Source organism: Geospiza fortis, unplaced genomic scaffold (assembly GCF_000277835.1).
Source record: "Geospiza fortis unplaced genomic scaffold, GeoFor_1.0 scaffold237, whole genome shotgun sequence".
Classification (NCBI taxonomy): domain Eukaryota; kingdom Metazoa; phylum Chordata; class Aves; order Passeriformes; family Thraupidae; genus Geospiza; species Geospiza fortis.
The window spans coordinates 7,127,115-7,154,705 of NW_005054319.1; the positions used below are offsets into that span (position 1 = coordinate 7,127,115).

Consider the following 27,591-nt stretch of genomic DNA (forward strand, 5'->3'; position numbering starts at 1 on the left):
TGGATATATCAAGCCAAGGTATTAAATGCTGCAAATGTGTCCCTTTCACATGTCCCTGATGTAAAGTAGCAATTCCTGATGTGAAAGTTTTGTGCCTATTAATTAATTAGGAGATTCCTGAAGAACAAAAGCAGTCATCATCTTTCTGTTGCTGAATGGTTGCCATGGTGTAAGGGCAGCAGTGCTTTCCTGTCCTGCCTGTCTGATTTTGAACTCTCACTGTGTTATTCCAGTACTGGTTTAAGCTGACTATTCCTCTCTGTCTCTAGATCAAACTCCTGAATTGTTGCATGCAAATGATTTTTTGGAATGTTCTACATGTGACAAATGGATTTTTCTTGGGATCAAATAATGCTGTTACAGGTTATGGATGCACAAACCAGTGGAGGATTTAACCCTGTGTTTCCTTACCTGGCGATTTTAGCTTTTATACATACTGAACAGGTTACTAAACTTTACTAAGTGCTGTACAGACAGAGAGAAACTTGCCCTGTGATACTCAATTCTTACTGTTTTCCTTTCCTTAATATCTCATGCTGAAAGCTGCATTCAAATCCCCTCCTTATGGGACACAGTAAAACTATAATTTGTGTTTAAAGTGTGTGTTGGTGTACATGCAATCTTTTCAGTTATTTCCTGAAAAAAAATAGTTCATGATTTTAATCATAGAATATACTGTATTACAGCATCAAATGCTGTGTATTTATTGAAGAGGTTTAAATTAAGTGCTTTAAAAAGAAACTGCATTTCATGTACATGAATCTTTCAACAGTGCATTTGTTCAGCTTTCTGTCCAAATGGGAATTGTGGGGACTCTGGGACAAGCTGGCCTAAAGTGGTTAACAGGAATGAGGACATCTACTAGTCTTGATGGGGGGATCCAGGTGAAGAAAGGGAAAGAGCTCAAAGTTTTCTTGAACACTCCAGAAGAATCTATGGAGATAATTAATTTCAGGTAAGATTAAGCACGGGCATCTTCAAAAACAGTAACTGTTAGCTTTCTTGAATATAACTGACAATTTTGTTTAAATATTGCTGTAACTTTAGCATAATTGCTTTTAAGTTACTGTTCAAAATTCTTGATTGTAGCTCTAAACTCTACTTCAGAATGGTGGATGAGACAGAAGATATAGATGTCTTCCAAGACCACACAGAAACCAGATCTTGCACTAGGGAGGAAGGTGAGTCCAGCTATTATGTTTGTCTTAGAAAGGCATTCTGAAATATCCGTAACAGATTGTTTTATTCGCTAGAGTGTCTTTTATCACATATTATTTCTAAAAGGTCTACAGTGCAATGTTCATTTTCGTGTTTCCTTTGTTTGCTGTTCTAATTGACTGTTCAACTGTTGTCTTCCACTAGTATCTGAGATTATTGGCTGGCAGCTGTGTTCTGCAATGTCCTATCCTGACCCAGCCAGTGGTTTGGTTTTCCCCCTCAGTGGACCTTTGAGAGTGGCTGTGACATTAACTAAGCAAGACAGAGGCCTGCAGCAGTACGTGGTGGAAGCTGCCTATGACCACATAGCTCAGGTACCATTGGCATGCTGGGCTCTGGCTTTAGCTGCAGTTTGCTATTCTGGTGGATCTCAGTACTGCATATCCAACCCTCTGCATTCCAACCTCTATGTTATTATTCATTCCATTCCCAATAGATGGGAAAATATGTTGGACACAAATTACTGATGCTGATAGAAGGTGTATACTGTTTTTATCTACAAAACAGCACACACAAACAATCTGTTGTCTCAGTGTGAGAGATTTGTTTTGTAAATGGTGTGCCAATGAATAATGTGATTATCCTTTTTTTCTTTCAGGAGAATTCATGGATCCCTAGTGAAGCTGTCTTTCACTTCTTCCTTGGGACTCCAAAGTCAGACTTGAAAAGAGATGTTGGTGTTGACCTAAATTTTAGTGTCCCACAGAAGAAATTCAGAATCCAATTTATGCACCCTAAGAAAAAAATTGAGATTGATGGTAGGTTTTTCAACTAAGAGCCTAATCATCAGCTAATATCAGTTAGGAGAACTTCATTACAATTAACTGAGAAACATCAGCATATTTCACTCACTAATCTAATGCTGGAACTACATTATTATGTGATAACTGTCAGTTTACTGCTTTAGGTAGCAGCCATTCTGAATGGGGTTTGCTCTTGGTTAAGACTGTATTTTGCACAGTCAGAGGTTCAGTACATGGTTCATAGTGTTAGAGAAGAAAGCTGTTACCAGGATTGATGAAGTGAAGGCTAAAGAATATGGTGGATTGTTCTGACATCTTTTACATATGCTAATCTTGCCTTACTGTTTCAATTTGCTGTGTTCTGTTAGTTGTGAGATGAAGTTGTGTGTTGCTAAATGACCGAAGTACTGACTATGATATTGTCATGCATTATAATAAAAAATAACATTTTAATCACAGTGTAACATAGAATTCAGAATCTACAAACCCATCGAGGAAATATGAACTGATAAATTAATGGTAATAATATAGACAACATATTTCAGCTTCTTTGGTGTGCTCGTCAAGTCATGTTTTGTGTGGATGTATTCTACCATATGATGTATTTAGAATTTTCCACTCAATTTTTTTTTTTGATCCTGGTTATTTCCAAATGGATTGCAAGGAAGCTTTACCAAGACTGTGCAATGCTTTGTGTGCACAGTGTTCTGAGCTCTTGAAATGTCTCCACAGCACAACACAACTTACAGGTTTTAGCACAAGCCTAAAGGAAGTGCATAAATCAATTCCAGAACTAAGCTGTTTTTGTCGGAGTCAGCTTCATTGCCTCTTCTCAATTATTCTCCTCAGAATATCTTTTCAAAATTACTAGTTTATTCTGAAGACACTTTGCAAAATGCCTTTGCAAATTCTGATCCTAACTTTTTTTTCCTTTGAGCTGATATTTATGTTTTTAATCTCTCTGTATCTATTGTTTATAACAAGAACTATCATTTCAAGTACAGTCTTATGAAGCATCACTGAACAGTAAATAAAAAGTAAAGCGTTTTCTTTTTCTCCAAGGGAGGATTGAGTTTTCTAAAAGTTCCCGAGTTGGACACCTGGAGCTGATAGTGGATGACCAAGATGTGTATTACATTAAGGTATGTTTGCATTTCATGAGGTCTCCTGCTGGCATGAATACTTACATAAAAACACAGAAAAGAAAGGCAGGGAAAATACACATATTGAAAAGCAGTTTTGTGAGCAATCCATCTTAGAAATTACCAGTTCTCCTTATTACATATTTTGGAGATAGACTCAGTGCTAAATTTCAGCCTAAATCTCTGTGAGACTGCCAATGTTTTCAGTTACACCCTATTAATTTCTGGCCTGGTATTCTAACATTCATAGTGATTTCAGTCCTAAAACCAGCAGAAGCTGAAGGAAGTAGCATCTTGCATCACTGTGACCTCTGTGTAACTGAAAAAACAAATCCATCCTTCCTTTCCATTATTTGTCAATGGCAAGTTTTAGGCTTTGTGGGGTGTGGGGAGGTTTATTGTTAGATGTATAGAAAACGGGTCTTTTCTTCCTCCTCTCATCTCATTTCTGAAACACCCAAGTCTATACTATTGCTTTCTTAAAACTTCACTTATGTTGCTGAGCGGCTTGAGGTTTGCTTTTTGATTTGTTTGTTTGTTCTAGGGAATGGCAGATTTGCAGATGCTGAGTGGAGAGCAGAGATACATGACCCAGCTGGAGGTAAAGCTGATAAAGCAAAGCAGTCCTATCATTTTGTCAGGAAACATCACTAAACAGCTTGGCAAGAAGATAGCTTTTTCAGTATCTCTGCATAATTTGTTGAAGGATGCTGCCTTTCTTTCAGGTTAGAGGACAGTAAGTATTTACCATATAAATGCAAGTTCTGGAGCTGTTATTTGTTACGGTTGCGTGGTTTTGGACATTTATTCCTTAAATTCCTTTCAAATCCATAAAGGCTGTCTGTGGAGATGAAGAAAGACACTGAACATCCAGCTCTGTGTCTTTTTATCTGTTCACTACACAGGGAGTTCATAATGGTGGAGAGACTGAATGCCCTTTTGGTTTCCCCACTGTAGTATTCCTTTAACTAGCTGAAGTAACTTCAAGTTCTATCACTGCATAATCATTTCTCCTCTTTCTGTAGCACTTCTGGAGAAAAAGGTTGATGATGAGCAGAGACAATACTTGTTGGAAGGGGAGACTTACCTGCCAGGTGTTCTTGGAGCTCATGCAGTCGCTCTTCTCCAGCAGCGTGAGGGATTGTGGTCTCATGGTCTGCAGATTAAATATGGACTCCTAGGTACACTGAAAAGCAGGGAAAGTAAAAGTATTCTGTATTACTCATTTTTCCTACAAGATTTGCCTCTGTGTTTAGAGCACAGTAGAAAGATTTCAGTTAATTTTTAAACTGTGATCTGAAACTTGGAACAAGTTGCTTTTTTCAATTGGATATACTTTACTCTTTGAGTCTGCATAAAAACCAAATTTTTTAAAATGGGCTTTTCACAAGCATATCTATCATTAGATTAAAAATCATCACTTTTTCAGTGACAATTGCTCCTAGTCAGTTTGTGTTTTCAGATGATTGCATGCATGCACTCAATAATATGAGGGTGGTTTCTAGAAAACAGCTGGCTTTGCTTCCCTGGTTGCAGTATAGGAATTGTGTTAATTTTGTGGGACAAAGCAGGTGGCCATCCGTGCAGTTATATCAAAGTATTGAATGCTTGTAGTAGCTAATCATGATAAATATTATAGGGGCATTGTTTATGCTAACTCTGTTACACCTTCAGAGAGTATGTAGCAATATGAGTTATAAAGTTTTCTTAAACCTACGCAGGCATGACTTCATAATTTTGCTAAAAATGGCATGCTGATCACAATGTTTTATAAACAGCAATCAAAACGTACCTGAACACTTAAGCCCTACCTTAAGATGCCTGGCTATAGCTATGTAATTGTGCAGTTAGATACTTGGAGCATAGTTACACTTTAGTTTAAACCTAGTTTGACAGCTATTCCACCTGAAGTGTTCAGCAAATACTTCCTTGCAGGAATACTGGATTTTTCATTTTAAAAAGTATTTCTACTTATTAGTTGGAACTTCAAATTCATTATTTTAATTTTCTTCTCAGTGTCTAGAAGGGCTGGAAGTTGGTTTTTTTTTTTAATGAAATGTCATGTAATGTCATGATGTTGGGAGCTAGGTGGTAACAGAAAACCATCAAATATTGTGTGACACCAAGAAAGCTGCAAAGCTTGATCATGATTAGTTTGTAGTTCTTTTACTTCAACCAGGTAAAATTCTGTTTAAGTAATGCAGTTTGTGCTTTCCTTTGGATTTATAGGATAAAGCAACAAGTATATAGCTGTAAAAATAATCAAATCTCACTTTGATATTCTGAAAAGTAGAAGTCTTGAAGCCAGTGCCAGATTTATACTATTAACATTTGGAAAGATTAATTCTGATTTACTTGAATAAGTAGCTTTGTGATTTAACTTGAGCAGGAGAAGCAAAAACCCCTTGCCATGAGTGCAGCACACAGCAGAAAGTTCAAGTGGAGACGGGTGCACGGGGTTTCTACAGCCTGGAGCTGGGCCATGAGTTTCACTGTGTGCAGGCTCCCTCCTACAGCCACCAGGTGGGTGCTGAGCACCGCTGTGTCACCTGTGCTCAGGCCTCTCAGCATGAGCAAGAGATCACAGCAAAAAGGCAATGCTCTCCTCTTTAGGTTCACCTGAAACATGAAGTGACTGCATCTTGGATTTCCTCCCAGATGGAAGTGAACTATGGGAAACATTGGGATGAAATAGACAACAAGAAGAAAGTGCTGATCAGCCAAGCCTTTAAGAACAGTTCCAGTTCATCTGTAGTCAGCTATTTCATGGAGGTAATAGTGATGGTTGAAAAGTAAGACCTTCACTTCAAATATTTAACAGACAGACTAAGAATGAATTTTGATTTTTTTTTTATTACAACCTTTTTTTTAAAGTATGATGTGTACCTATAATAGAAGGCAACTACCCAGACCTAATATTTTTGAGCTAGATCTTAGCTCAGAGACACTGAATCTCTGACATTTGCTAGAAGATAAATTTTGCAAATACTGGAAAAGTTGGAGTGTAATTTGCTCTGAGGTTTTTGCATTATTAACTCATATAAAATGATTGTAGAGATTTATGAAAGCTGCTTTGGTGACACAATGTGGAAGGAGGGCACAGGTTATAACAATTCAGAATATTACAGCATTTTTCTTTTTTAATCTCCTGTAGTTGTAACAAATGCATATTAAAGAAGCCTCTACAATTGGTGAGCATGCCTGAAAATCTATAGAGTGAATGGCAAATGTGCAAAGGCAGAAGCTGTGACCTTCCTGCTGCTCTGTGTGTGTGTGTGTGTGTGTGTGTGTGTAACTTCTACAGCCCTGAAAATGGGATCTTGTTTTTATTTAAATTTGCTTCACTTCTTTTCCAGTTTACCATGCAAGTACTGGAAAAACAGATGAATTATAGAACCCAGCTGCAGCACTTGCACACCTCTCAGGTGTATTTGCAGAGCAGCACCAACTTTGAGGTGCAGTATAATGACCATGTACCATTTGTGGCTGGGCTGCAGTGGAAGGATGCATCCAGAAATGGCCTGAAGAAGTGGGAAGGTGAAGTACCACAAACCATTTCCAGTCTGTGATTAGAAAAGCAGGCATTGGGAGCTGCTGCCAGGTTTTTCTGAGCAGTTTTGTGTGAGTGCAACAGAATGATAAAGATGTTTGTTGGAAGAGAGAGACCCTGGAGGTTGTCCAGCCCAGCTTCCTGCTCTAGCCAGGGCTGTTTCTAGCAGTAGATCACATCTGTTGTGGCTTTGTCTAGCTGAGTTTTCAAAATCTCCAACCTCTCACAGCCTGGCTGGCTGTTCCATTTATACTAGTGTAGTATAAATGGAACAGCCAGCCAGTTCCATTTATACTAGTGAAGGACATTAATTTTATTATATACAACCCAGAAATTTTAGCAATTGGAAGAGAAAAGGTTGATAGTAGCATTTTAGCTTCATTCTGGAACCCCTGGATCTTATCAGCCTTGATGTGGAGTTAGAATCCAGGTAGTTTGAAATCTCGTGTTTCTGTCAGCTTTAATATATGTTCCTTGCAGGTGGGTTCAATATAGACACCCCATGGCTCTACCTGTACACAGCTCACAAACTGCACCAGCCTCAGCATTCTGCTTATTTACTGACATCCCAGCTGACAGCTGCAAGAGCTCTTTCCATTAAAGACCTTGTAATGGAACTATTCTATAAAGATCAAGGCAATGAGAAGGAAGGAAAAGTTCACATTTACACACCAGCTACCACATACCTGCAGGTTGGTGACCTGGTGCTTTGCAGGGTGTATGGCTTCGGGGACAGGGCTCTGTGCTATCACTGTGCCCTGACTGTGGTTTCTAAGCTTCCTCCTAATTTATTTTAGACTGTGCTATGCACTAGAGGTTTAAAACTGATTTAATCATAGTTGCTGTTTATCAGGCAATGTGGTAGACTTCTGCCACTATGCAATTTGACTTATGTTTATGATTAGGATGTTCCTTTATCAGCTTTTCCTCCTTAGGTCACTACTGCTTCAGGCACAGTCATGGAGAAATGTGAGAAACATTCTTGAATGAAAAAAAAGTGTTCATCAACTATTTAGCTTTTTGTCTCTCCCTTGTTTGGAGGACAGAAAATAAACTTTGAACTCTGTGTGGTAATTTGGGGTATTTGATAATGGAAAAGATGGCACACATTTCTAATAGTTCTTGTAAATGATGGTTCTGTCACCTCTGTGCTGTGCTGCTGCACAATGGAATGCTGTCTGTCCTGGCTCAGCCAGACTAATGTCTTTGTTTTTCAGGCATCCACAGTTAATCATCTTGGGAGGAATGTTCTGCATAGCTATAGTGAAATGCTCTCTCTGTGGAATCAGCTTGTGAAGAATGAGATTCATTTGGAGAATAATGAACGAGCCAAACTTCTCTGCTTTAAGATAAAGAGTACAAAACAGGAATTTAACTTCACAGCCAGCTATCAGAATCTGCCAACGGTGAGAAAGAAAAACAAAAGCAATTTTTTTGACTCAGCACTCTCTTCCTGAAAGATGTTATTGCTAGTGTTGAAACTTAAACCCTTCCAGTACTGCATCTATTTCTGTCTATTTGACAGGCTGCAGTGTAAATCTAGGTTCAAAAGGAAAACAAAAACTTGTGTGGCATAGTTTGGGGTACTTCTCACCTATTAGAGAGCCCAGACAGGGAGGAGAGGGTGAAGAGAGACAGTGTGACTAAAGAGAGCTGGAGATGTGGTTATTCATAACTTGATGAAGATGTATGAGGTGTAGAAGATTCTACTGTCCTGGAGAATCAGAATCTCTTGCCTGCTAGTGAGCATGGTAACAACCCAGGTTTATAGGCTATTTTAATCTCGACATGCCTTCTAGTCTTAAAATAATTTTTGCTTTGCTTAATGTCTGTGGCACAGGAAGGATAATCAGCAGTTTCTCCTGAAAGCGGTACTTTGATCAGCTGCTTTGGTCCATTCATACCTTGCAGGAAGTCTTAAAAAGTGTTTTTCTAAACATAGCTTTGAAAATACTTTTTCCATGCTTTGAAAATCCAGTTTGTTTTTTTATGCACCAGAGCTTGCTTGTGTTGCAAGTAGGTGATGCTCAAGTGATATGTTAAGGGGCATTTTTCTTCTGCTGGAGTCAGTTTTCTACTGATGGCACTTTTAATCCTCTGAGAGATTAATGGAGATCTGGACTTAAACTGCAGCAGAAATGGTTTGTCTGTGAAGTGACAGCCTTGCTGCATCCTGTTGAACCAAATGGTTTCCATATTGAGGTTCCTGAATATGAATGCAGTAAATCTGATGCAATTGTCCTTTCCTGTTCTGGTCTCATGATCTGAGTGCAGCCTAAGAAGACAAACTTTTCTGTGAAGATTGTATGGAGAGATTATAAAAGTCTGCCTGTTATACTGCAGTGTGAAGGTCAGATAAAAGAGCTGAGGAAGGAGAAGATGCTCTATCAAAAACGTGCAACCCTCCATTTCAGGTTTAGTATTCGTATTTCTATCGTTCAGGAATGTTTTGGCCTAAATTAACGTGCATCTTGATGCTCTTAGGAAATGTTCTGGGCTTTGCAAAGTGAGAGTGCCATATGCAGAGTCTGTTCTTTGTCCCATCTGGTTCCCTGAACTTGCTCAAGTACAGCAGTTTCATGGGCTGTTTTTTTGCTTCCATTAGGTTTTGGCCTCTTTGTTCAAAGGACAGTGTACAAAGCTGCCAAAGGCAGCAGACCATGTGTGCTGTGACATGTTTGCTGGCAACTCAGCCAGGCATATAGCCTCCTTTCCTGAAAACAGCAGGATTTATGATGTGTCCAAACTTGTATGTGGTGAGAAGTTCCAAAATCCAGATCTGATCCTCTGTGCCATCCATGTGCCTTTTTCCTAGTCCTTAGGCATTATACAGTCATTCTAAAGCCAGAGGTATCCTCTTAAGACATGTAACAAATGGTCTTGTTTGGATTTTGGAATATATTTCCATTTTCTGATGACAATGAGTACATTGCTCCTACATATTGGCTGTCCCTGAAATTTCTCTTTTCATTATCCATTACTAAAGCCCAGCCTGAAGGCTTTAGTAAAAATGTGTGCTCAGATTAGAGACATCTGGATCATTTCTGGAGAAATCTCAGCTTTCCTAAGGCACAGAAGCATCAACAGGAGTGCACAGACTGCCTTAGGAGCCACTCTACTGCTCAGAGATAACGAAAACACTGGGAGGTGTCTTTTCAGTAGAAAAAATATGTAAATGAAGAGCTGTACTGGGTATTCGATTATGTATAAAGGCTGTCCAGTGTCTGCTTATAAAGGTTTGTGCATGCTTCCAAGAGGTCTAAGTAAATGTGCAGAAATATTTAATAAAGTCCATAAACCATTACACTGAAGTAGTAAACTACGCCTAGAGCTGTGTAGTGCTGAACATCTGTTGCCCAGGATTCTTGGCATGTAGATACTGTTTCTACATAAGGCATGAAGTGTGGATAGGTGAGATTTTCAAACCTGCCAGGAGCTTTTGGACACTCCCTATTTGAAATGAAGTCTTGGCCATGCAGGTGTAGAACGTGTTTGTGCTGCTTATGCATGTCAGAACTTCAGAGCAGCACCTTCTCCTATGCCCTTCCAGGCATTTACCAAATCCAGGATGGAAACTCTATCAGAAATTCAGGCTAGTGTGTGGAGTTTGTATCAAGTTGTCATTATGCTCTGTAGTTTCCTAAATGTCCAGTCCCATGTGTTTTGCTTCTGTACCTGACACCCTGGTGGTAACTGAGAATTTGGGAGTTCAAGTTGAACTCTGCTTGATTTCTTTTTGTAGTTGTCTATTAAGATCTTTTACACTATGTTTATTTCTTGGGTTTTTTCCAGGCATCCTTTTAAAGTGTCTTTTCTGCAGAGCTTCTTTCTGCAGGAGACATTTACTGTTGACAAAAAGCAAAAGCACTATTTCATGGAAACAAAAGTTTTGATAAATGGAGTGGAGGAAACAGTTCAGACTCTCATACTTGGTTACCAACCTGAAAACCCCTATGTGAGTTATCCAAAAACTTTCTTTAGTCTGATATACCAAAACAACTTGTAAATGAGTGGTTTACTGCATATTACTTATGTTCCTTGCATTTTCTCTCCAACTTCTTTTTAGATTTGTGCTGGCTTAACTCATCCTTATAACTACAGCATGTTTCCCAAAGATGTTGAAATGTGCATTTTAACTCTAAGTCATCAAAATGTGAGTAAATTTCCCATTAGATTCAGTTCGGAGATGTTCATTACCTGTTTATTTACACTTTGTCTTTTCAGACCTCGCTTGCTATAGGTCTTTAGTTTCTTGCCACAGAGTTGCTGCAACCAAAATGTTCAGAGGGTGATTATGTCCTTGGTACCTCCTTAATTTTGTATTATAATATGTTGTGTAGTAATCAATGATAAGAATACTTCGTATATTATTTTTTAGAATATTATTATGCATGACTGTTAATAATAAAACAAGTACTGGGATAGAATGGATTCAGGGTTCTCACCCTTATCTAGCTATGTCTATTTATCTTTCTTACCAAATGTAGCTATTTTTCCTCATTCTCTTGTTTTTCATTCTGAGCCAAAATGTAATAGCTTGAAACTCTTTCATTTTTCATGATGTGTAGGGATGACTTCTCTGATCTTTCATTATACACAGGGTTAATACTCAGTGCACTTTGCTTACTCCCATTCTTAACACACAGGTGAAGCATGAGCTTGAGACTGTCTTAAAGGTGAATAAGGAAGATGTCCTCAGTTTTCTAGGGAGGTATCAGGACAAATCCAGTGAGGCAGATTTTAGACATCTTTTACACATGGATGTGACACACTCATTCCAGGTACTGGGTGGTTTAATTTTTGGTATTTTTTATGTCTTGTGGACTGTTTTACTGTGTTGTCTTTAGAATGATAATTGTTTGATGCTGGTAAATGTCCTAATCCAATTAAGTCCTGGCCCTGACAAATAACTGTAGGTATCTTAGCAGGTTCAGTTATGTATCAATAATTTGTGTCAATAACACCTTGTAAGGCACATAATGACCTTTTTTCATGCCTTTTTTACTGCTTTCAATATATTTTTCAGTATCTTGGGATATAACTGGTATAATTTGATATTCACATTTGCTTATATGCATCACCCACTTCATGCTATAAGTTCAGACATTAAATCACATGAGGCAATTGGGGGGAATGCAATGTTCTTTTCTGATATTTTACTTTGTCAAATAGCTTGAGTTTCCACAAGCAATGGCCCTAAGTGGGGAGCTGTTCTCCAGACAGACTAAACTGGAACACTTAGACTGTGGTGTGAATGTAAAAGTCATCATCAACAAGAACATGTCTTCACAGGTCAGTCCCCTGGTCATCACAGTCTTGTTGCTTGGAGCTTTTGCACTTTGTACACTCAATGACTATAGTGGAGAGGTGTAAATTGTTAGGGAAGCAATTAACTTTTGATGGTTAGATTTTATTCTGGCTAGATAGCTACATGGGGTTGGAATAGTAGGCTTGTATTTGGCTGAAATTCAGAAAACTCTTAATGTCTAACTAAATTGTACTTAAAATTAAATGTAGCTTGCATTTTCTTGTCACAGGGTTGGGATAAAGACAGGGAGATTACTTACCCATTACCTTCACAGACAAAAGAGGCTCAACTTGGGCAATATTAATTTAATTTATTGCCAAATAAAATTAGTTACATTATGAGAAACAAAGATGAGAACTAAAAACTCCTTTCCCCCTTTGCTCCCCTCTCCACTTTTGTCCAGTCCCAACTTGTCTGCAGTGTCATTGCTCAGACTGATGTTTCAGTATTGTGTATGATAATCTGAGATCCTTGAAGTCCTGCTCTCCTTTTTCTCTGTGTGCAGGCCCAGGCAGCCCTGAAGAGTTATGGTGAAAACAATGTCAATGGCTCCCTTCACCTTCATTCCAATGGAAGGGAAATGCTGATGCTGGAGGTTGATATGAACAATGAAAAGAGGAGGAATGCCAGAATTGTTGAACTGAGGGCTTTTCTCCATCAGACAGTCCTGACAAATCCAGAATCAGTACAGTTCCAGCTCATGGGCAAAATATTTCCATCAAGGTAGAGAAATCAGAATGTTGGTTAATTGAGGAACTGAGGAGTGTTCTGGGATACAAATTTAAATGTAATTACTTTCCTATGGCTGCAGCAAGGCCACTGAGTAAATGCCAGTTCATGTGTTATCCCTATTATTGAAATGCTTCTGCTGCTTATGTTTCATAAGTTGGTATAAATTGTGTTAGTGTGTTCTAGATGCTTTTGAATGACTTTGAATAGAGAACTTTGAGTGAACAGATAGTACAAGTTATGCCAGTGGAAAAGGGCACTTCCAGTGTTTAGTATAAGGTTTTTAAAGCATTGGAGAAAGCTCTGAGGTGGCAGAAGTGGGAAATAGAAATTTGGCTCTCCAAGTTTCAACTGATTTTTCAAATTTCACAAATACAAAAGTATGCAATGAAGAATTTTAGAATTTCTGTAGAGGTCCCACTGTTTACCAACTGGATGGGATAAGGAGAATGAGAAAATAAGAGTTAAAGAAATCAGAAGTTACTACAATTTAGATGAAGCACATTTGATTTACTAGTAATACTAAAAATAGATAAAATATTCCAAGAAGGGTATTTCATGTGGTTCTGCAGTATGCTCGCAGTTTTGGGTTTCCAAAAGTGCATTAATTTGTTTAAATACCAGGGTAAGCCATAAGAGAGCAATTTATTGCAGTTCACAGGAAGGAAAACAGAGCACTTAAAATTTTTGGAATGACAGTTTGTTTAGGGTTTGTTTTACAGGGAGAATACAAACAAAAATAAACTGTTAAATGTTTCTGGAGAACAGCTAAAAGGATGCAATCTGTACAGACTTCAGTTGCTGACTGATGGAATGAATCTTACTTCCCTGAACTATGTAGTTTTGTTCTTCCCATGGAGTGGATTTTCACTGAAGTTTTACTTGTCATCAGTCTTTCAACAGGGTTCCAGTTTCTAGGAGGGATGTCTAACACTATGAAAGCTGGAGTGATTACCTCACTTTTAGGTATTCTCTGTAGTATACTTGAGTCTAGAAAGTCAGTTTAGTGGATATTTTGTTGAAGGCCATGTGAAAATTGTGTCTTGGTCTTACACTTAAAACACTGAAAATGGAGCTTTTTGTTGCTCCAGCAGGTTTCCCTAAAAAGCTCTGCCATGTTTCTCCAACACTGTTCAATTCAGGGCCAAGATGCAAAGAAATATTGTTGGTTCATTTACCAAACTCAAATGATAGTGTCACTTATAATTTTTTTTTTAAACTGAATTCTCAAATGCTTCTTTTAAATCAGCACCAAAGAGATATTTCATATTGTGACAGAGAAGGTTTCATTACCAACTCAAAGTCTCCTCAGCTCTTTCTTTTATTAGGAACTATAACAAAAGCATTCAAGAAATTTAAAGAAAAATTAGTCTTCCAATCTGTGAAGCTTTACTGAGGAATTTATAAACATCTGGTGAATAGTGTGTACTGACTGCAAGGCATCTGATTGCCTGATTCACAGCACTGGAACGAGTGTCCAGAGAGTCTGTGGAGTCTCCATCCTTGGAGATACTCCAAACCTGACCACACACACTCCTGAGTACCCTGCTCTTATTGATCCTGCTTTGAGTGAGGAGGGCTGTCCTGACAATCCTGAATCAACCATAAAAATATCTTACTAGCAATTTTTATGTCTGTCTTTTTAGACTTCTGTTGTCTTCTGACTTTAAGCTTAATGAAAATAGTCTTCACATGGATTTCATGGGAGCCAGGGAGCAGAAAGTTGGTTTTGTTTTGTCCCTAAATGGAAGAGTCCAACACACTTTTGCTGGATTAAAGGCCATACCTCATCTCCTTTCTCTGGATGGATTACTGAAGTGCAAAAACAACATTCACGATGGTACTCTGTTCCTTTGTGTTTTGTTCTAACCTGCAGCTATCTAAGGACACTGCTTAATTTTAATGGATCCTTCCTGGGCTGCACAATGTACTCAGCTCTGGGGCCCCCAGCAGAAGAGCAATGTGTACCTGTGTACCACAGAGATGATCAGAGGGCTGGAGCCCCTCTGCTCCGCAGCCAGGCTGGGAGAGTTGGGGTTGTCAGTCTTGGAGAAGAAAAGGCTCCAGGGAGACCTGAGAGCCCTTCCAGTACCTAAAGGGGCTCCAAGAGAGCTGGAGAAGCCCTTTGGACAAGGGGGAGTGTCTTCAAACTGACAGAAGGCAGGTTTAGATTGGATATGAGAAGGAAATTCTTGTGTGGGTGATCAGACAATGGAACAGGTTGCCCTGAGAAGCTGTGGATGCCCCATACCTGGAAATGTTCAAGACCAGGCTGGACAGGGCTTTAAATGACCTGGGGCAGTGGAAGGTGTCCCTGCCCATGGCAGAGGGGTTGGAACAAGATGGGCTTAAAGGTCTCTTCTATCCTGAACCATTCTGTGATTCTGTATAATGCAGAGCAGAGTACTTAGCATGCAGAATGAACCTTGGGTCATTGGGTTGAGAGTGTTTTTCAGTGAACTAACACAGTTTGGATTTTTCATGTTTTCATGGATTAAAGGAAATAGTGGGTGGCCTCTTTCCTCTTCTGAAATGTGGGGGCTGACTTGAGAGTTCCACTCCTTTGAATGGCTCCATGGGTGGAGTAGGTCACTGCAGAGCTCTGGAGGGATTGTTTAGCCTGCAATTACACAAGCAGTAGGTCACAGTCCATCCGTAAATTTTCCTTCAGAGGGAGTGCAGTATAGTACAGGGCCTAAGGGCACAAGAAGCTTGGTGACTAAAAAGGAACAGCTGCCAGAAATACTATAATGTAATTTATTTTAAACATAGACACTCCCTAGTAAAAAACCCTCAACACTGAACTTGCTTTGCTCTCTAGATTAGGCAAAATTATCTAGTGTAATAAATGGAATTTTTTCTACTTCCTCCTGGTATTAAAGCAACAGTTAACTTATACATTACTTCTAAAACTGTGGCTATTTCTGTCCCAAGAATCTCTCTCCACAGTAATAATTTCTGCCTGTTACAGGTAACATCAATGTGATGGTCAACCAAAGACTGTATGGACTGCATGTCAGGAACAGGAATGTGTTTGGGAATACCACTGTGCACAATCTCACTGTTGCCATGGTTCAGAATGGCAGTCAGGCAATCCCAGGGGAGGCAAGACTGAAAGCACACCTGGAACTGAGTAAAGAGAAGAAAAGGGGGCTAGCTAGCTTCCAGGTGGATGAGAAGGCTCTTTCTGTGGATTTTCTCAAGATCATGGATCATGGGCACAGCAGAGTCAGTGGGACTTTCACACATAATGTCAACTTTTTTAAAAATGCAGGTAGGAACAAAAGCTGACTTGATGGTGTGGTCTAATAAGGTGAATTTATCTAAAAGACAGCTGACCAGCGGAAACAGATGAGTTGTGTTTGCTCACACCAGAACAAAATGTGTTCTAGACTTAGCAGCATTCTTTTTAATATTGTTGAGAAAATACCATAAAATGGACACAGAAATAGTTCAAAGAGTTTTGAAATACTTCAGAGTAAATTATTTCTCTCTTGTACATCTGTATTCTTGCACAGCACTAAGCTGACCAGTTCCTCTAAGTATAATGTTGTTTCCTAAGCCAAGCTGTGGATTTTCACGAACTGGAGTTATCAGTAATTTTGCATGAGTTCCTTTGAACAGAATAAATATTTTCTAAATTTTTCTGACAGCTGACTACTGGAGTTGGATACCATACCAATTGGTAAATATCCTGTATTTAGAAAAGGAAAATTCTTGGTTTCCAAAGTGCATGCCACATTTTAATTTAGCAGTCCCTTTTCAATATGATTTTCACCTGGTAGGTAATGTCCTTCTATAAATATCACTAAAGTGATCACACTTTATATAAAGATGTGTCTCTTATAAAAATTACAGAAGGCTTCTTTTGATCTGTAATACAGCTTTGTAGTCTGTAATGACAATCCAGAAGTGCTGTGTTGCTTTTACTTCCTCCCCTGTCAATAGGGTTGCCTTTGGATGGCATTCTTACTGCCACGTGTGAGCATGGCACAGGAAATCACACCATTGCCATAGCCCTGCAGAGTGGCAGTGAAAGGATTGTTGCTGTGTTTGAGAGGCACAGAGTGACCATAGAGCCTCCAACATCCCAGCTGTCTGTGAGCTTAAAGCACAACATCTCAAAGATAAAGGAACATGGGATCCCTTTTGTTTTAGAAGCTGCTGGCTATTATGAGGTAAGAAGAGTTCTGCCTGCGAAAGTTTAATTTCTGGCAGGACAATTTGTGTGTATATAATAACTCTAGGCTTTTCCTGTGCACTCTATGTATTTATTTTAGACACTGCTCTGTTTTTGAGATGCACTAAAGTACTGAGTGAAAAAAAGGTGGTGTCTGGCTCCTTGTCATACTGTGGACCTGTCATCTGAGCTCTTGGAGCTGAATCTAGACTAAATGAGATGCTCCATTCAGTTCTCATTTAAGTGAAATGCTTTGCTGCATATGAACATATGTCTTGTCCAATTTTATCTTTCCCCTATAAATGGGAAGTGGACCAGCAGGCCTAAGGCTTTCATCTGGTACTGGATTTAACTGGTCCTGGTGTCATCCTTTGGATGGCTGCTAAAGAGCAGAACAGTGTTTAGCATGGCTTTCCCTTTGGAAATTCCTACCTGCAGAAGCATTATGGACCATGATTCCTGGTATGGTGTTGCTTGGCCACTGTTCTCTCTATCTGCATCTCTATCAGCTCTTTTACATTGCAGATTATTGTTCCATAAAAGAAGAGTTCAAATACTTTGCTATCTCAGACATCCACTGCAAGGCTCAAGTCACTTACATGCTTATATTTGGGTGGCTTCAACCACTGTGGTAGGGCGAGACACAGAGGTGTGCAAAGAATTCTAAACACTTCCTTTGCCTTGCTTTTTAATAGTTCCAGTGCTTTAATTGTTTGTGCCTGAGGGCTCAAATCCTTCAGGGTACTGAATGCTCTCAATATGTTTTGGAGCCAGAAGGAATTATTGATACACTGCATTTAGGAGGTCTGGCATAACACTGCAATCTCTATTTGAAATGAGGTTCCCTCGATGAATTTGCACTTTTATTTTACCAGTGCTGCCTCCCTGACACAGGCTGTGATGTTTAAGTACAGTACACTCTGCCTTTCCCAGTTGTTGCTGGGATGTTGTTTGTTTCTTTCCATGATTTGCTTTCTTTTGTGCATAGAATTTCTCCAGAAAGATTGCTGCAGGGATAACAACCACAGTGGAGACAGAGCAGCTCAAGATTGAAATAGAGAAGAAAACCACTGACACTGCTATGGAAATTTCTCTTTCACTTCACCATGATGTGGGAGGACTGATGAACATTGTTCCACATGTGCTAGAGGTTTGCAAAAATCCTGCCATTTATTTTAATGTATTTAGTGCACTAAACACTAAACTGTTTATCTTTTTGAAACAGAGCTCTAACCTTTCATCTATGGTTTTGGTGCCTTTATGCATTTGATCCTTAAAAAGCAGCCTTGTAACTTGCTCCTTTGAATTTTAGTCTTCCCTGATTTTCTTCATTTTCTGAATGTGCTTTGTTGACAACATCAACAGGTTGCTTGCAGTGGAGAATCTGCTAACAAACAACTTTCTGGCCTTTGCAATGGTGCAATTGCATTCCATCATTTTGAGGTACTTCCTTCATTTATAAACTTTGCTCTCAACAGCATAGTGTCTTAACTACTGTGGAGGGAATAAGTACTGAAAGTGTCAGATACACAGAAATTGATTTGAGCTTCCTGGAAGTTTTGTGTGCACTTTCAAATATTTTCATTAATAAGTGCTTTGAGTTTTCTTCCTGTTATTTCTATTATGGAACTCCAAAATAAAGATTTGAGTCAATCTCTCTGTTGGCTTCAGCATTTATAATTATGTAGGAAGAATACAAAATGGTGTAGGGAACAGTTCTCTTCAAGTAATATGAGCTTTTAAAAACAGTATATGACCTGACAGGAAAGCGAACTTGACCACAGTTTTCTGTAATTTTTCAGACTCCAGCAAGAGTTTCACTGAATGGGTCAATATTTACCAGCAACTTTACTGTCATCCTCTTTGGACATGTTTCTTTTCATGACATATTTGCCTGCCTACAACTCTATGCCACCAGTAACACCCATCCTCATTTAGAAATCGACTTCCAGCATTCTTTGCCTTCACTTCATTCTCTGGGAATTTCCAGAGAGAACCAACTGAGGGTGTCAGCCATGAGAAGTGACAAGTACAAGGGCATCCTTGGTATTGTCCTTGGGCCTTGCACTTTGGAAGCTGATGGGGAAGTGAGCCTGGCAGGCAATGAGACAGGATGGGTACTTGCTCTCACAAACAAGTGCGTCAGTCTAGAGGTAAGCCCAGATTGTTGTTTTCTGCATGCCCTTCCAGTCTGTGTATTTCAGATCACTGACTCACAGAAAACTGTCTCCTGATACATTTGTGGATAGGCCAAATTTGGTCATTAAAGTTCTTACAGAGCAATGAGTCAGAGCATTTGTAGGGGGAAATGGTAATTTGCAGTAATACAATGGTAGGTGTTGCCATAAAAATGTTGCTTAATAATAGTTTACTAATTAAAATAAACTTTTGTCCTAAAATCTAGTGAAAAGCATGTCCTTTCAGTTTGGAATTGTGGAGGTAGAGAAATTTCTGATTTCTCTCTGAATCAAGCTGTCTTGTATGGTCCTTTCAAACACAGATTGTTTCAGAAAGAAGGAATGCTTTCTCATGAATTAGAAACAAATGAGAAGACAGTTGCTTTGCTTTGTGTGTTTTAAATTGTGTAATCTTTTCTGTTGCAGAGGATGGGATTGCCTCGTGCTGCAGTCTTGGGGGGCTCATTTCAACAGAACATCTGCAACGTGGGTTTGTTAATGAACCTGCAGTGTGATGGCAGAGCAGTGGATGTGCAGATAGACACCTCCTGCCAGCATGAATACACACTCCAAGGGATGCTCAGGCATTCATTTCCCTGGCTCAGCCACCTTGGGCTGCCTTTTGAAAACTCAGTCCTGTTCTCTGCAGCCACAGACTCCACCACAGAGGGCATTTTCCTGCTGCAGGCTGGCAGATGCAGACTGAGGGCTAGAGGGGATCTCTGTATTCAGAATAAAGCTGACTGGACACTGGAAACAGAAACAGAATGTCAACTTCTGCAGGTAGCTCTGGGAAGCTTTTAAAGAGAGTTTGGGGATCAAATGAAGGCCTTGTGGGTTTTAGCTAACATGACACTGCTGGAGGGTTGGGAAGGCACTCTAAAGGCAGGCCTGTCCCACAGCATTAGGCAAAGGCAGTGTCACACATCCTGTTCAGGCGCTCGCTGGGACTGAGATCAGCTCAGCCTTTGCTGTCTGTTGCCTTCACAGGCCGACACTGCCCTCTAAGGCTGAACAGCAATATCAGCCTGAACTCTGTGAGAAATACATTCCCTGGTCTGTGAGCATTATATCAAAAGAGAACTTCTTTGGTTTTTCCAATTAGCCTCACGGACTACATTGGAAAGAATGACTATTGCAAAATCAGGGTTTTTTTCCTAGATGTTCATAGGCATTTATATTTTGCTTTCAAATCCTCAAACTGAGTAACTTCCTCAACTACAAAGTGGCAACATAAAAATGACAGGAAAGTTGTAGTGAAAAGGGAATGAAAACCTCTTAAAGTATTAAAAGTAGTAGAATTTTCAGTGTTTGTAGAAATCCTTTGACAGAATGGGAAGAAACCTTTAATTTGAGATGTTGCACGAGAAAAGCTGGAAGTTTAATTATTAAAAAAACCAAACCTTCTACAGCCAGGTGCAAGAGTGTCTGTTAGGCCTGTGATTTTTTGAACATTAATTTGTTTGCAAACTGAGATTGGCGTGGTCTGGATGAAGCATGGAATGTTTAGTAAACTTTGCCAATCTGAAGAAACAGGTATTTGTGTTTTTTGTAAATGTAAAACTTTGTAAAGATGCAGAAGTTGTGAATTCTGCAGGACAGTCGTTAAATCTTCCATCAAGTCCTATTCAGCAAAAATCACCATCTTTCTTGTTGAGGGGGAGAAAAATGGCAGGTTGGGAGATTGTAGGTTTTGTCTCTGATATTGTATCATATAATATACACTTAAAGTGTTTGTGTATTCCAAAGGATTTTTTGTTTAAATCTTGATAGGATCTCAGTTTCCCAACTCAGTCCCGGCTCACAGGATCGATTCAGAAGGACAAGTGCCAGGCAGAGCTGCTCTCTGTCCTGGAAACAGGAGGCAAAACTGCCCGTCTTGAAGTGAGAGCAGAGTGCAAGCCAAAGCTGGCTCTGGAGATTCAGTTCAGGCATGACCTCCCCCAGCTGAGGGAAATCCCAAGGGAAAATGAGCTGTCCATCACTGCACGGAAACACTTAAAATATCTCATTGGAGTTGGAATGAAACTGGGGGCCTGTGAGCTTCAAATGAATGGAGACTTTGACCCTGAAAAGAACTTGCAGTGGAAAATGCTTATAGAAAACAAGTGCCAAACAATTCAGGTATGGTAAAAAATTTTCTCCTTTAATGTTGAATTTATACATCTAAGCTAGTATAATGCTTTGTACCTGGTAAAGTCAAAAGACAATAATCTAGGTACTTCAAAGAGGTAGCAGAGAAAAATAAAAACATTCTCTTTAAATGTTGCATCTTACTTCTGGAGTCACTCATTCACTGTTTTGTCATATGGCATACACCAAATTTTCTGTTAATCAGTACCTGCAGATAACGACTTTCTTGTACTAGCTCAGATGTATTTTCTAAAAGATGGTTGAGAACTCTGAAGGGTTTTTCTGTTCAGAAATTATGATTATTCAAAGTTGTCTCTCAAGATTTCTGAAACATCCTGTGCCTGTGCTGCCTGATATACTTGATTTTACAGCTAGGTGATTAAAGTTACTATTAGGAATTAAGTTTCAGAGCTATAATGTATTTGTGGTTAAGTGCTAAAGTGGTGATTTTTATGTTTTTTCTTTCTTTTACAGGATCTTGGAGCACCAATGAAAATTGATGGCTCAGGCTATCTTTTGATGGATAAAATGAACCTAGATTCACAGACACTGATTACTGTTGATGAAAGTAAATTCCGAGGACTCTTTATACTAAAAGTCACTGATGTGAGTACCCTGCAGGCTGTGGGAGTGTGTGAACAAAGTACTGAATAATGTACTCCTACCTGTGTTACTTGGAACAAATAGTCAAGCTTAAGTAGTAAATGCCAGAATAAAAATGAAATAATAAAATCTTTGAAAATCTGGCACCTTCAGTGTGCAGTAACCAATGCATAGGCTCTTCCTGAATAATTTCCTTGTTATGCTGTTTATGTGTAAATTTGTATTCTACTGTTGGATGTTCTTTACATCACTGTGATTTAGCCTGCAAAATAATAGGCAGTGATTAATTGAGACACTACTGTTTGTTTATTCAGTGAGACAGTAACATAGGGAAGGCTGTGAATCTCTTGCTTTTCTGTTGACAATTACAAGTTTGGATTCTCTTGTCATCAGAGCAAGAGAGCAGAGAACACCACAAGTACCTGTTTCCTCAGGTGTTTAACTTTCCTGCCATAACTGGTAATTTCTGCATGTTTCTGTGCCATAGAGAAACAACATAGCCAGTGGGAATTTAATTCCTGTTAAATGTAGGACAGACAGATTTCTGGTTGGAGCTCTGCATTGCAGCAGTCTTTGGGTTCTACATGTGCTTTGCTTTCTGTGCCGTGAAATGTTAACAGGAAAGGCAAGAGCTGGATGCAGTGCTAACCCATAACATCCAAGGAGCTGCTGACATTGGCATTCCCATGAGGATGTTACTTGATGTGATATCAGAAAGAAACAGTGACTTCTATAAAGGATTTATTCATTTCTGTGTGAACAACAAGCAAGTAAGTGTCTTCTCCATATCAGTAATATGTGAAATAGAAGTTGAAGTGAGTTAATTGATTTGGTAAATATTGTTTCTGCAGACAATCCAAATGCAGTACTTTGCTGGGGCTGGGTTAGTTCTAAAGACCTTAATTAAATGAAGGCAGTATCTTTCAGCCAGTCCTTCTGTGCAATTGCTCCTTGCAACAAATTTGACATCAGCAATGATCCTTGACTCTCATTTGTAAATGATCTCAAACCTTCCTTATCAAGAATCTTCACTTGGTGCAGCATATTCCCTCTTACAGTACAAAGCTGTGACTTCTAAAAAAGTTAGACAATTCTTCACCATCAAGTTTTCATGGTTTTCATAATTTTATTCTAATGTGTAATTAGTCCCATGATTGTGGTTATTCAGAGAAGTCTCCATATCAGAGATGTGCCACAGTTAACTTTTGTCATATTTACTTGAACTGAGCAGATTACAGAAGAACTGAACTTTGTCCAGAAGTTGGATGTTGTGTCTCTTAACTACAAACTGACTCATAACATAGACACATTGAAGACTTTGCAAATACAAGACAGGATTGAGTTGCAGGTATGTTATGAACCTGGAGCCATGGCACGAGGGGGACAGCAGCTGGGGAAGTGAGATGGCAAAGGGCAGCAGGTGTAGATGGGACTTTACACGTTTGCTGTTTTGGTGAAGGGGAGTCCCGGTGCTCCCTTTGTTCTTGAGGAGAGTCCAGAAGCTCAGTTTGTTCTCATGGGAGAAGAGTTCAGACCAGGACTTTCTGCAGGCCTGGGGCTGGAGTTTGCTCCCAGTGTGAAGTGAGAGGAGGGCATTGCATTTTTGGGTCTGACAGAGCTGCAGTGTCCCCTGGACACATAGGGCAGAGGGGAGCACTGCTGGGATTTCACTGGGTCCTTTCCAAATGGTATTTTCCTTCTGAACTCTGATTACCTGGCATATTTTTTTATCTGAGAAACACAAGACTTATTACCCATGTAATAGCATTAAAGCATGGCCATACTTGAGAATACTTGTTAAATGGTTGAATTCTAAAATAAAAGGGACATTTATAACTATGTTGTGTTGTGTTATAAAATGATACAAGATGCATCTTTGACACATCTTTGAGATTATACTGTCTCAACCAAAGAAAGAACCCTGACCAGCAGGAGCTTTAACTTCTACAATTCTGTCTTTTCACAATTCACTTTTATTGCACACAGGCTATCTTGAACCTCAAAGTTACCAGGAGCTTTAGTTTGAAAGTGCTTTATGGTGCTCACCTAACAGTTCTCGAAGGACAAATTCAGGAGTTTGAAACAAGTACCAACATAACAGGGAATTTCCATCACTCTTTGCCATGGCTGCTACAAGCCAGAGTCCCGTCATCTTTGCAGGTAGTTTTGGGGGTTTGTTGTTTTGTTTGTTTGTTTGTTTTATAATTATTGTCCTGTATAAGGGTGTAATTCAAGCTCGTGGCTTGAATGAAAACTCCCATTTTGTAAGGTACAGGATGGAAGATGAGATTTTCTGATATTTAAAAACCATGGATGCCTAAAACCTGAATTACTGAAATAGAAAGTTTCTCCTTGACTGCTTTCTGAACTAGATTCTTCCATTCTGATCAGTGGTAGTGGAGTGGGTACTGTTGATATTGTAACTCCACAGGACAGCTTGAGCACATTGCACCAGGGTCTGGAGTATTGCTCCTGTGCTCTTTAATGGGAATTTTGTACTGAAAGAAGTATTTCTTTGGATACTATTTTGAGATAATTATTTGAGTAGCTACTATCTGGTAACTATTGTCAGTAGGTGTATATTAAGTATCCTTTATAAGAAGGAAGCTGTGTTTGTGGGATGAAAAAGAACCTAATGAAAATTTGCCGTAGATCAGTGAGGCTGGCATGGCTTGACATTCATTCAGTTGAATGAGCTTCATACTTGAAAGCAAAAGATGATTAATGAAAGGCCAAGAGATGTTTTGTTAATGGATAGATTTTGACATAAGTGTAGACTAGACAGAACTTTCTTTGGCTTTCATTTTCTCCAGTCTTAAAGCTAAATACTATATAAATATTGTTTTGAGAACTTATATTTACATGTCATTTTTAGATAGATGTGGTTTTTCAAGGGAGAAACACTACTCAAGAGAGATATGTGCACATTGCAGCTGGAGAAACATCAATCACATACATAATAAACTCCCATTATGTTGGCCACCAAGTGGATCTGTTCTGCCAGAGTGTGCACAGCAGTGAGGTACTCCAGGCTTCTGGCTACCCTAAGGCAATCAACTTGATTTTCAGTTTACAGAAATCAGGTGGGTACCTGCCATTCCTAGCAGGGTTTTTATTCTGTAATAGCTCTATGAGGATGTTTCAGCTGTTCCTTCAACAGGCTACAAACGGACTAAGATTTGCTGGTAGTACCTAAAAAGAGACTTTATCTTGTTTGTAAGTGAACTTGTCATTCTGAAACTGCATCTGTGATTAGTTGATGGAGCCAGCCTGCCCTCAAAGTTTGCCCTGGCATAAATCCTATCTGCATATCTGTCTTACACTGTGATCTTAAGTGCCCCCAGGGGAATATATTCATGTTGAAGAAAACAACTGTGAGAGCACCAAAGGGCAGAAATTACTGAGGTTAGCAGGCACTGAATCAATACTGATGTGAGTGGCATCAGATCCTTTCACCCATTCAGAAAAAAGCAACAGGACAAGAGGTTGTTCTCAGGACAGCCACAGTCACCATGTGATTTCCACCACAAACCCACCATTTCTGTGGGTTTTGTCTTACCTTAAAGAATTTGCAGGGTTTCACGTATCTTATCTCACTTTGATCTTTTAGCAGTTTTGCATCTTCCTTTTCAAAAATGAAAAGCTGGTAGGACAGTGGGGAAAGGTCTTCAGGTCATGCCCTTTGGGCATTGTTGAGCTGCTGCAGCTGGAACCAAAGGAGTCACTGGAGGTCAAAACAGCTCAGAGCTCTTCCCTGGAAGAGGCTGCTGCAGGCCAGGGATGCAGTTGGCTGTATGGATTAGTCAGCTCTAGCTGCCCAAATACATTCTTGACAGGAACTAACTTGCCACTTAACACTGGATGTGGGTACACAAGCTCTGTTACCACAAGACTTTTTAAGGACCAAGTTCAAGGACATCCAGAAAAACTCTGCCCTCCTCCAACCACAGGCTGAAATTCTTGTAATCTTGAATGGTGACTTCTTCTTGATGAATGTATTAAGCTAAAAGCTGGCTGGGTTGATATTATGCAGGCAGTGCTGAAATTTCTCAAAAATTAGCTGCTCAAATTGGAACTGTTTGGTCCCTTCTATATAGAAAACAAAGTCAAGACTGTCTGTGAAATCCAGTATGATGAGAAAGATATAACTGTGACTGTGGATGTTGACACAGACTTTGAAGTCTTTGGTATATTTGTGTTCATGGCAGAAGTGAAGCATTCAATATCACTTTTCCGTCACCTGGGACTTCCCTTCTTTTTTAAGGTAATGCATCTCAAAACTTTTGCTGTGCTTTGATGAAAGCTGTCACTTGAGTTACATTTGCATTAATCCAGAGCACTTCCAGGTAATTTCACTCCTCCGTGAAATTACTCCAGGTTATATATAAGTGCAGCTGAGAGCTGACTTGGCCCAGTTTATCTGAATCCTCGTTTAACTTAAGTACAGAGCTAGTGGTCTGTTTCTAAGGAGCCTGGTCAGGTACCTGAAATCCCCATTTTCAGGGTTAATCATTTCAGGAAGGCATGTATTTACTGTCACTTTGCAGCTGATAGGGCTCACAAAAGTAGAAAGCACTTTTGGTAGAAAACAGCTGTCCTTCATACCTAGAGAACTCCTTGCCTTGGTTAAACCACTTGTAGCACAAATACCTAAAATGCTTCAGTGTTGAATAAACAGAAGTAGATTTATATTCCAAACTACTTGATAGGATCAACAAAGGCTGTGTCTGTTTATCCCCTGGGAGAAAGAAGCATTAGTTGAAATGTCCCCTTCCCATTTGAAGGGTAGTACACAGAAAAACACTTCCAAGTGATCCACCACCTTCTCTTCAACTAACAGGCCATGTAGCTAGGATGCAAGAGTAAAGGTCAACTTTAGAAAACATTAAACATTAGATCAATATTAAACCTGCATATTAAGTATCAGTGTTTCAAGGGAATATTTACTGCCAGCCTTTTATTGAAAGGTATAAGATATTTTCACTGCTTCTTCCCCATTAATATTTAGTGAAATGTCTTTTGTCCTCTAAATGTTTGAATGAAAAAAAAGAAAAGCAGAGGTGGTAATTCTTGAGGTGCCTTATTCATTTATAAGGTATGAGTATAACCAGGGGACTTCAGAAATTACTGGTCCCACAGACTTTGGCAAATACCAGTGTTGCTATTGAAATGTGGGAAATGGCCCTCATCTCTCCCAGACAGGTTCTTTAGCAGTTTCAGGATGAGGCTGTAGATGATGCAGCAGCTGTGGGAAGAATGCCCTGGAGCAAAAAAATGGTGGAGCCTGATCTGTTTATTAAAAAAAAAAAGCACAATTTCTTTCTGGTAGATGAAACATGAGATTGTGGAGACATAAACAAGAACCAGTAGCTTTAGACTTAAACTAGATAAGGGTACATTGAAAGTGACACTAATATTTGTCAATAATGCAAATGAGTAGCTATGGAAGCACTCACAAAAAAAAAAAGGAAAACCTCTCATGAGGCTCTTGGTTTACATCTAGGAAGCATCCAGAAGGCCTGTCTGGAAGGTAAACTTCAGTCAAGATGATGGTTTTAAGTGAGTCCAGAGATTGTGCTCAGTTGAGGTGAAATGATGGGCAGAATTATGGCATGTGATTTGTTTATTTTCCCCCTCCACAGATGACAATTCAAGAAGTCATGACTGAAAATGAAACTGAAGGTGCTCTGAGGCTGACCTATGAACAAAACAAAAACTTCTCCTTTTCCATCAGTAGAAAAAAAGACCAGCAAGGGTAAAAGGGTCATTCTGAGCACTATAAAAAAATGTCATTAGGCCACCAATTTC

The 27,591-nt window shown here is 39.3% G+C and overlaps 1 protein-coding gene across 1 annotated transcript in view; it reads left to right on the forward strand.

Moving 5' to 3' along the window:
• Nucleotides 1-27,591, forward strand: part of LOC102040547 — a 72,123-nt gene that overhangs the window by 22,248 nt on the left and 22,284 nt on the right. The window contains exons 19-52 of the mRNA XM_031056575.1: nt 1-18; nt 773-955; nt 1,090-1,181; nt 1,363-1,532; nt 1,817-1,976; nt 3,024-3,103; nt 3,648-3,828; nt 4,129-4,284; nt 5,493-5,626; nt 5,717-5,875; nt 6,460-6,640; nt 7,134-7,345; nt 7,871-8,059; nt 8,928-9,067; nt 10,446-10,608; nt 10,720-10,806; nt 11,300-11,434; nt 11,826-11,945; nt 12,467-12,684; nt 14,337-14,530; nt 15,662-15,964; nt 16,639-16,868; nt 17,859-18,020; nt 18,236-18,313; nt 18,673-19,023; nt 19,474-19,830; nt 20,821-21,171; nt 21,655-21,786; nt 22,404-22,553; nt 23,015-23,131; nt 23,770-23,943; nt 24,659-24,866; nt 25,881-26,047; nt 27,426-27,538. The exon at nt 1-18 is cut by the window's left edge and continues 134 nt beyond it. Of these exons, the coding sequence (XP_030912435.1) occupies nt 1-18; nt 773-955; nt 1,090-1,181; nt 1,363-1,532; nt 1,817-1,976; nt 3,024-3,103; nt 3,648-3,828; nt 4,129-4,284; nt 5,493-5,626; nt 5,717-5,875; nt 6,460-6,640; nt 7,134-7,345; nt 7,871-8,059; nt 8,928-9,067; nt 10,446-10,608; nt 10,720-10,806; nt 11,300-11,434; nt 11,826-11,945; nt 12,467-12,684; nt 14,337-14,530; nt 15,662-15,964; nt 16,639-16,868; nt 17,859-18,020; nt 18,236-18,313; nt 18,673-19,023; nt 19,474-19,830; nt 20,821-21,171; nt 21,655-21,786; nt 22,404-22,553; nt 23,015-23,131; nt 23,770-23,943; nt 24,659-24,866; nt 25,881-26,047; nt 27,426-27,538 (5,865 nt within the window). The remainder of the gene's footprint in view (nt 19-772; nt 956-1,089; nt 1,182-1,362; nt 1,533-1,816; nt 1,977-3,023; nt 3,104-3,647; nt 3,829-4,128; nt 4,285-5,492; nt 5,627-5,716; nt 5,876-6,459; nt 6,641-7,133; nt 7,346-7,870; nt 8,060-8,927; nt 9,068-10,445; nt 10,609-10,719; nt 10,807-11,299; nt 11,435-11,825; nt 11,946-12,466; nt 12,685-14,336; nt 14,531-15,661; nt 15,965-16,638; nt 16,869-17,858; nt 18,021-18,235; nt 18,314-18,672; nt 19,024-19,473; nt 19,831-20,820; nt 21,172-21,654; nt 21,787-22,403; nt 22,554-23,014; nt 23,132-23,769; nt 23,944-24,658; nt 24,867-25,880; nt 26,048-27,425; nt 27,539-27,591) is intronic.